The sequence below is a fragment of the Alosa alosa genome, chromosome 16 (genome assembly GCF_017589495.1).
Source record: "Alosa alosa isolate M-15738 ecotype Scorff River chromosome 16, AALO_Geno_1.1, whole genome shotgun sequence".
Taxonomy (NCBI): Eukaryota; Metazoa; Chordata; class Actinopteri; order Clupeiformes; family Clupeidae; genus Alosa; species Alosa alosa.
In genome coordinates, this window is record NC_063204.1 from 22,954,401 (window position 1) to 22,963,653 (window position 9,253).

A 9,253-nucleotide genomic window follows, 5' to 3' on the forward strand; every position below is an offset into this window, starting at 1 on the left:
TTGCCAGCTCACCAAGAACATTTAACAATTTGTATTTTGTTGAGTTTGACTGTTAATATTTATTATTAATATTTTATTAATATTTTAACGTGGAATGGAAATAATTGAATGAAATGAAAATACATCATGTCTTTCATGAAATTACATGGGGTATCCTTCCCTAGTAAAGCATACAAGAAAGAGGACTGAAAGGCTTTTGTTAATTGGTTCTTGCCCTTTGGACTTGGGTGGAGTAGTGAGGTTGAGACGTAAGCCTAATAGCCGTACATTTTTCTCTATCAGACTTGAAAAGGGCTGATAGTTAACATTCAGGTCCATTCACACTGACCTCGGTCAGTAAGATCTTTAAGTAGCCTGTTGGCGAAGTTTCTCAGGTGGCAGTTGCTCCACTTATCTCACTCAACACTGACATACAGTACATTTCATACAGAAGAACTTCCTGGGAAAACACATAACTATGTGGGTCAAGTGAGATAACATTAAGATTTCTTGTTAAACTGCATGTTCTCATCTCAGTTTGTGATAGTGGATTTTCCAGTTCTGAAGGCAAGTAAACTACAGATGGTGCCATTGTTTTATAGATTATAAAGAAGTAAAGTATTATCAGAAAGAAGTAATATGCATATAGACACATTATTTAATGGCTTATACATTGAACTGAAACAGAGATAAACGCTTTCCACATTTCTCTGTGAACTGAGGATAGACTGAGGTGGACACAGCGCCCTCTGGTGTCCTATTCATGTAGGCCTGGCTACCACACACTCACCTCAAATAGCAGCATTTTGTTATGTAGCACAATTCAATGCAATTGAAAGGGTTACTTCACTGGTGATTGTCACTACTTGCAAATTTGTCACCAGAGGTTTGCTATGGCTACTGGCTAACTGTGGTGGCAATTCCCTGGTGATTGCCACTACTGGCAAGTTTGTCACAAGTTCACTAGAAGTTTGCCATTATCGGCAAAGTGTGGTGGCAAATCACTGGTGAACACATTTGCCATGAGTGGCAAACTTTTCATTGTTGCCAGAACTTTGGCAAACTTGTGGCAACATTTTCTAGTTAACTCATTTGTTTGCCACAAATCACCCACAAGTTTGCCGCAAACATTTTGTTTTTGTAAGGGTTTATATCAATTTTGGACTGAAATTTAGTATTAAACTCTATATTCTGTAGTATGGTAGGGCAGATGGGTCAGCTTATGTGACAGGAGTCCTAATATTCATGTCACAGACACAAATTATGTCTCTTATGAACATCTACTTTTTCTCAGTGCTCTGAGGAGTGTCCTGTAGGTCTTACCCAAAGCCCAAGATGATGCCTTTAAATGCCTTGTTTTGTGAATATCCAAAGATATTCACTTTACTGTCATAGAGCAGTTACTAAACATCTACAAACATTCCTGCAAACCGGCATTTGTTCAAGTATAATGCATGCTTAGGCAAAAAGAGACAAGACCAGACCACATGGCTGCTTTGTTTGAAATCTGTAACATTATTTTAATGAGTTTCTCAATAAAATTTAGTCACAATACATCTTCTAAAATAAAAAAGAGCAAAGGAGGAAAAAAATAAAAAATATATACTTAAAACAAAATCATAACATGGCACCCAAACAGTCCCAAGAATCCAGTCAAAGAGGCACTTTTTCCTTTGTCTTCTATTCCATTTTAGCGTGACAAATCACCATTTCTTGTCATCATGATGACTTGCTCACACTATTCTCCCAAGAGGGATGTGTGCAGAAAGTTAGGTACCGTTTACCGTTTGTCGTTCTAAGCACAAGGTTGTGCAGATGTGTTGAAAATAATGTCACTTTCCTTCTGGCGGGATCCAACTTGGCATCTGGCTGTTTTGTGCGCTGTAAAAAAATAATAATAAAAGGACCTTCCTACAGCGCTCAGCTCAGAATACATCCCTCGACCAGGACATCTTTATAAAACAAAAAAACAAACAAAACAAAAAACACACAATTCAAGTACACTGAAAGATATTTACATTTTTGCTTTTGTTTACATGACAATTTGTAACAAGCAACGATGCGTTAGTCAGCATACCCAGAAAGCGCATACATTCTTCAACGTAACCTTAGGAAGAATCTGAGCATTGTTTCGTAAGAGAAAAGAGGCCTCTCTCTGAAAGAATAACAGCTTTTCTTTTTTAAAAGTAAAAAAAAAAATCTTCAGTAATAATCTCATGCTCAATCACTTCAGCTCTCGTCAGTCCATTGCTTTGATGTGCTGTGTTTGTGTGTGTGTGTGTATTCTCTCCCAGTCAAGTGTACCTTCTCCACACAAACAAACACACACACAGACGTACACATGCGACAAACACACCAATGCTGGCTTTCCATATTACTGGGGTTGGTGTGAAAGAGAGAGGGAGAGGTCCTCATTTCATGTCAGTTCCAGGATGAGAACATTCCAGGCAAGGATGCACAAAACACAATAATCCAGTTGCTTTCCTCATAATCCTATACACATATAGATGTATATACAGTTTTATATAATATTTATATAGTCATATATATTTTATAAAAAAAATCTATTGTGCAGTAACTTTAGCTTATCTACATACGTAACTGTACATGGTTTTTACTCATTCTCAAACATACTATGGTACACACATATACATACATACATACATACAGATGCATTAACATACACACACATGTACGCCCATGTCACAGATACTGGTAGAAGCGTGAGCGCACCACCTGCGCTCCAGAGAGTTTGTGCGGATGGGCGTCACCTCCTACACACAGCCCTGCTTTGTTCTTGGCTTGTGGTCCTCCGCCGTTCACCTGCTCTCCCGGTTCCTGTTGGGTGGTGGCGGGGTCGAGGGGGTTCGTCTGGGGGTCAGCGGGGCCGTCGCCGCCGCGACCGTCCCTCTCACGGGTGATCCAGTCCTGAATGGAGAAGTCCTGCGAGCTGCACTTGGGCTGCAGGCGGTCGATGGCGGTCAGCTCAGCGCCGCGCGCCACGCCGCCCTGCTCGCTCCAGTCGTGCATGGCCTGCAGCTGGGCGAAGTCACGCTGGCCGCCCATGGTGTGGCGCCGGCGGAGGCCGCGGCTGCGGAGGCGGCCAGAGCGCCGTGGTGGGTCCGGGGAGCGGCTCCGCTGCTGCTGCTGTTGCTGCTGCGATGAAGAGGAGGAGGAGGAAGAAGCGGCTCCCAGGACGTCATCGGCCGAGCCGCGCAGCCGGAGCCTGAAGCGCTCAGTGAAGCGAATTCGCCAGGCCGACTCGGAGGCACCAGGATTGGCTGAGGAGGAAGACGAGGAGGAAGAGGGGGTGTTGTTGGTCGCCGCGTTGGTGGTGGTGGTCGCAGCAGTGGTGTTGCGCTCGGACTCACTGCGGGACGAGGAGCTCAAGCTGCCGGTGGAGCGGCCCTTCTTCATCACCTCCAGCATGCGAGACAGCCGTTTCCCTGACGACGACGTCAACGATGAGGACTTGGTTCCTCTTCCTGCTAAGCTGCTACCTGCTCCAGCCCCTCCACTGTTGCTGACACCCAGTCCATCCACAGACGAATCACTGTCTGTCTTCTGCCGCAGGGACCGCCTTCTGGAGAGGGTGTCACACTCAATCAGCCTATGGGAGGGCAGGGAAGGGCGGCCGGTGGGGGTGGCATTGGGACCGCCGGCAGTCGATTGGGCGGGCTGCTGAGAGCTGACCTCAGGTGTAGGGGAGAACACGGATGCTGCTGCCGTTGCCAGTGGCTTCGGTCCGGCGTTGGGGAAGACGGGAAAGTCGCTGTCACTGTCCGTCTCGGCGGGCCGGCCCTCGCTGATGAGCTCACTGCGCTCGTCATCGGCCTCCTCTCCACCGCGGCTGCCGCTCACCGAGCCCACCTCAGGGCTCAGCAGGCTGGACTCGCCGGCCGTCAGGAAGGTGTTGGAGGAGGTGGTCGAGTAGTCGGAGGTGATGGAGCTGACCTCTGCACCGGCTGCTGCCCCGGGGGGTCCTCCAACGCCAAGGAGGGAGGGCTCCAGCCCCCCTGCCGAGGTCGAGAGCCAGCGGCGGGTCCGTCCGCGAGGCACCGAAGCCCCCGAGCTCATGGTGCCCAGGTCGGACGTGGGCTCGTCCAGCTGCGACGAGGACGGGCCGTCCGACAGCGAGGACTTGGGGAGAGCGACCGCTGGGGTGCGGAGGATCGGGGAGGGCGACGGCGACGGCGAGGGGCACGACGAGGCCTGGGAGGGGGGAGCCGAGGTCGAGATCACCCGCTTCTCCCGCAGGAAGAACGAGTTGCGGTGCTCTTTGCGGCTCTTGGGTGTGGTAGTGGAGACAGCCTCCGTGGCTTTCCCATTCTCCCTCTTCTCCAATCCCCCAACCAGAGGGCTCTTGGCTTGGGGGGCCGGGGAACCTTCCTCAGACACCGCGGGGTCCTGGAGAGTGAAGACCGAGTCCAGGTCCTCGTCGGAGCTACTAGGCTGCTGCTTCTCCTTGTGCTTCTTTCGTTTGCGGCTGGCTGCAGCAAAGATTGAGGAGACCAGCAGCTCGCGGCTGTACTGATCCTTCCCGTAAGCCCAGGAGTTCTGCTGCAGATGGATAGAGAAACAGACAGATAGACAGACAGAAAGGGAAAGAGAAAGAGAGAGCGAGTACAAGCATGAAGAAATGATAGAGAAGAGAAGCACAACAGGATGTGAATTTTAAGAGAGAAAGGGAGAGACAAAAAGATACATTCATTAACAAGTGACATGTGACAATCACATTCTACTTATACATGTATATTATATGTAAAAAGGAAAGGCAATGCTATAGCAAAATAATTTTAAAAGCCCTGGTAGCTTGGATTACACATAGCAAGCACCCATCTTTCATTTTATATGCTGAACAGTTTCAATATACGTTAAAACGACCAGTGAGCTCTTTCAAACTCAGTAAACTGCATTTCATTGGAAAAATAAAGAAGTAAAAATACTGTAAACTGATTACAGTGAAACATACTGTAAAGCAGAGAGCTTTCTTTTGAGAACAGAATTTTTGGTACAAATAGAAATAATTCCAAATAAACATAAATCTAAACAAAATCCATGATGCTTAATAACCCTTACATTCCCTTACATACAGTATATTAAAGAATCTCCTTCAGTTCCCAGTTTCAGATAGTATAGTATTATAAATACCACATATATTAGTGTCACTTATCCAACGCCAAGCGCCTCCATAAAGCACCATCATGGACTCCTTGGTACCTGGTACCGTTTGGTAAGACCTCATGACAGTAGTACCCAATAAAGCAAGTCTACTGCATGACAACCACTTATGGAGGCAGCCTTAACAGCAGCATCATCAGCAGTAGTAGCAGAAGCAGTAACATGTTTTAAGCAGCACCGCATGATTGGAATGTACTGTGCACATTCAGTCAATGAAGGAGCTGGATGAGAGACAGCATACTGGTGACAATGAAGCACAACCTCTCTGCCACATGCCAAACACAACCAGTGTCACAGGCATGGAAATGACGCATAAAACAATAAAAAAATCAAATCCTCCGAGTTTTCAGGGATTTAGGACTGAGAGGCCCATCAGTAAGAACTTCATTGATTTGTCTCTTTTGTTGATGTTGCAACTCACTAACTTTTATGTGTGTCTCTTGCCACTGAGCACAAGCCCTAAGTGGGAAGCATGAGGGAGTCTTGGCAGCAAATGGAGCTCGACTGCACCTACCTCAGCCGTGGCCCCACAGTCAGAGAGAATAGGAGAGGAGAGGAGAGGAGGAGGGAGGAGAGGAGAGCAGGGGGAATTGGAGGCTGCAAAAACTCACCTTGGATTTAGTTGAGTCACTAGTGGGTGAATCTGTGAGGGGAGAGAAGAGACAAAATGTCAGATCAGTTGAAAAGCTTGAGAAAAAAAATCAACAAACTGATGTGTGAGTGGAGAGAGAGAGACAGAGCGAGACAGAGAGAGAGAGAGAGTGACAGGTAGAGAAAGTGAGAGAAACATGAAAGAGAGAGAACCACAGGAAATGGCAGATCCAGCCAATCACCATGAAAAGACACAACTGAGCATGACAGGTGAATGAACCAGAAGTGAAACACAGAGGAAGAGGGAGATGACAGGACAGGCTAGGATGACAGGTGCATGTCACAAAAACAGCTATACGGAGAGCAAACCGAGCTCATGCAGACGTGACAGGGTATAGATATGTGTGTGGTGATCTCTGTGTTACACTCAGATCCAACAGCAGGGGGTGCTGTTTACCCAGCGCCAACAACACAAGGCTTATTCAAAACCCTCTTCAGCAATGACGCAATGGCAAAGTGCTGACAGGACACCTCTGCCAAACCATAAACTCAACACCATAATCATGTGAGTGGGATGGTGGTCTAACCCAGTGGAAGTCTAACCCATTCTCAAGGGGATGCTGAGTGCAACTTTGATGAGGAGGAGACAAGAGAAGGCAGGCAAACGAACGAATGAACAAACGAACGAACGAACGTACCAACAAACGAATGTCACACAACAACGAGGATGACGAGGGTGAGAATACGGACAATGAGGAAGGTCATGCTGTCTGAGCCTGTTCTTCTCTTCCACAAGCTCTGAGATGAAGTAGTCATGTGGGGAATGTTTAGATCATCATGATACTATCATGGCTGTGTCCATCTCTAATGTCCAATGATAGAGTAGGCTAGCTATCATTGTTAAAAAGCTTATTATGTTTATTCAATGACATGTAATATGTTATTTGAAGTTCTCATAGACTAATGAACACTGGAACACTGGACTTCCACATGACCTTAACATGAGGAAGAGAAATGTGTGAAGAGAGAGAGAGAGTGTGTGTGTGTGTGTGTGTGTGTGTGTGTGTGTGTGTGTGTGTGTGTATGTGTATGAAGGTGAGAGTACTGTATGCTAGGTATAAATAAAGGAATGGAGATGAGGGATGACGTGGTGATTGGGTGCTGCATCCACTGATGGCTCAGGTACGGACAGAAAAAGTGGTCATGGAACAAACCAAGGCCAGACATGACAGGGGGGGTCAAAGAGGGGCTAGCTAAGAGCTGAAGACAAACAGCTACAGGAGAGAAAAGAAACGCCAGTGAGGACGACAAAAGGAGTCAATCTCAGGACAAATCCGTCCACTGCAGCTGTTTCTGAGGTCTCCAAGGGCAAAGCTTGCAATTTTAGTGTAAATTTCTATTTGCTTTGTCTTGTTTTTCTTTAGCAAAGTCAAGCCAAGCCCCCCTACAAACACCCCTTTTGAAAGTGAGAGGATGGTGAAGTCTGCGAGTGCACAACCATGAGGTGGTGTTTTTTTGGTGTTTGTGTTTTGTTTTGTCAGTTGTTGTTGAAGACCATACCATGCTATCTCTCCTCTCGGGCGGGCTTCAGAGAGGGAAGCAGAGACATCGAAGAGAGTCTTTCAGACAGTAGCACTGCTCTGGGGCAGCCACAGACAAGGCAATAGAAACACAACGCACACCAGACATATCAGCACAGACACCCACGCCTCTCTCCAAGTAGTACCCACGTGACCCGCATGCCACGCTTTCGGGCTGTGCCTGTCTCCTCCTCCTCTCCTCTCCTCATGTCTGGCTTCTGCTTGCCACACTTTGCATCACAATTTTTTTCCTCTCTCATTTTGTCTTGCTCTCTCTCTCTCTTTTTCTCACATCCTGGCTGGCTCGCCAAGGCCCCTCAGAGGAAGCGAGGGTTGCGGCAGACCAGGCAGCTACAGTGCGGACAGCAGTCTTCCTTCTTCCGACAGTTCCAGCTGTCCATCACTGACATTATAGAGTCCATCAGTGACATCATGGTGTGGTAGACGCCTCCCACTTGTCCTGTGTCAAGATCAGTATGTGTGAGTCTGGGAATGCCACTAGGAGACGCGACAGAGGGGCGCTAGAGACAGAAGGATCACAAGATTGGCTTGATGGGGTTGCTTTTGTGTGGTGGTGGTTGTTGTTGCTGTTGTAGTTGTTGTTTGTGCTTGGTTGGGATAAGATAACATGCTGTGTTAGTGGCAACAGGAGCGTTGACCAAGATACACAGACAGACAGACAGAAAGACACACAGCCCAGCAGATATGGAGAACAGAGGAAAAACACTTGTAACAAAAGAGATAGACAGAGAAAAAAGAAAGAGAAAGACAGAAAAAAGAGAGGGACTGAAAAAATACCACTGAGAACTCGAAATATAAAAAGCCAGAAAAAATTGAATACTAGCAAAACAATAGACAAACATCAAATAAAATAAATCTCCCAAACAAGGCAAACTATTTCCAAATGAGGAGCATAATCAGTGTGTTGTCACAAAATAGCTTGAAATAGCATTTGAAATAGTTTGCATTCAAAAAGCAAATCTGACATCAGCTTACAGGTACAATATGATCAAAGCCACAGCAAGTTGTGCTGAACTCAAGGTGAAGCAGCATGGTGGAAAACTAGCAGCTCTGAGACGGCATCATCTACTCACATTCCTCTGCATGTGGCCCAGCCTCACAATAGTCCAACTCCACTAACCAGAGCCCAAAGCCCGCTTACCCAGGAAAAGAGAAAGAGAGGGGGGAGGGAGTGAGGGCTCTGCCCCACAGGGAGGCTCTATTCCTGGGCACACGTTACCTGAGACGTCCCCAGGAGAGGGGCCCGTCCTGCCGATGTTGGTCAGCAGGTGGTTGATGTTGGGCACGGGCTGGGACTCCACGGCATTCTCCTGCTGTACCGTTGTCTACAGGGGAGGGGGAGAGAGCGAGAGAGAGAGAGAGTCGTTAAAGGGAGAGGGATAGCGAACAAGAGGGAGCACCAGAATAGCGGCACAGGACAACATAGGGCAAGCTAAACTAAATACTACTGTGGGGAAAGGGAATTAAAGACAAAGAGATTTGGAAGATGAGAGAGAGCAAGTTGTTAGCTATGAGACTGAATTAGTCTGAGAGAAAAGGAAATGTGAGTGATCCACACGTTTAGGAAGTAGGGAAAGTTAAGTCGTGGACAGAAGACCATGAGGAGAGGAGTGAGTGAGGGAAGGAGGGATGATGAAGTTTGAAAAGGAGAGAGCCTCATGAAATTGCAACAGTGCCAATACCCACCACAGGTTCCTCCGAGCTGTCATCAGTAAAGAACCAGTCGTACTGCAAGATCAAAAAACAGAGCAACTCTGTTACTCCCCATACACCAGAGCCCCAAAGATGGCACCAAACACACAGAAGTTTGATCCTCAGTGAGGATCCTCCCTAACTCGAGGGGCACGGTTCTCCTAAAGCACAGCAGTGAACCAGAGGGCAAACCACGCTAGGCTTCTGGG

General features: G+C 47.1%; 1 protein-coding gene across 1 annotated transcript in view; it reads right to left on the reverse strand.

Moving 5' to 3' along the window:
• Window positions 1-1,474: 1,474 nt before the first annotated feature.
• LOC125309156 (rho GTPase-activating protein 21-like) overlaps window positions 1,475-9,253 on the reverse strand; it is a 52,976-nt gene continuing 45,197 nt past the window's right edge. Inside the window, exons 23-26 of the mRNA XM_048265883.1 lie at window positions 9,039-9,080; window positions 8,572-8,677; window positions 5,772-5,803; window positions 1,475-4,539 (exon numbers count right to left, since the gene is read on the reverse strand). Coding sequence (XP_048121840.1) covers window positions 2,683-4,539; window positions 5,772-5,803; window positions 8,572-8,677; window positions 9,039-9,080 — 2,037 coding nt within the window. The 3' untranslated portion in view covers window positions 1,475-2,682. The remainder of the gene's footprint in view (window positions 4,540-5,771; window positions 5,804-8,571; window positions 8,678-9,038; window positions 9,081-9,253) is intronic.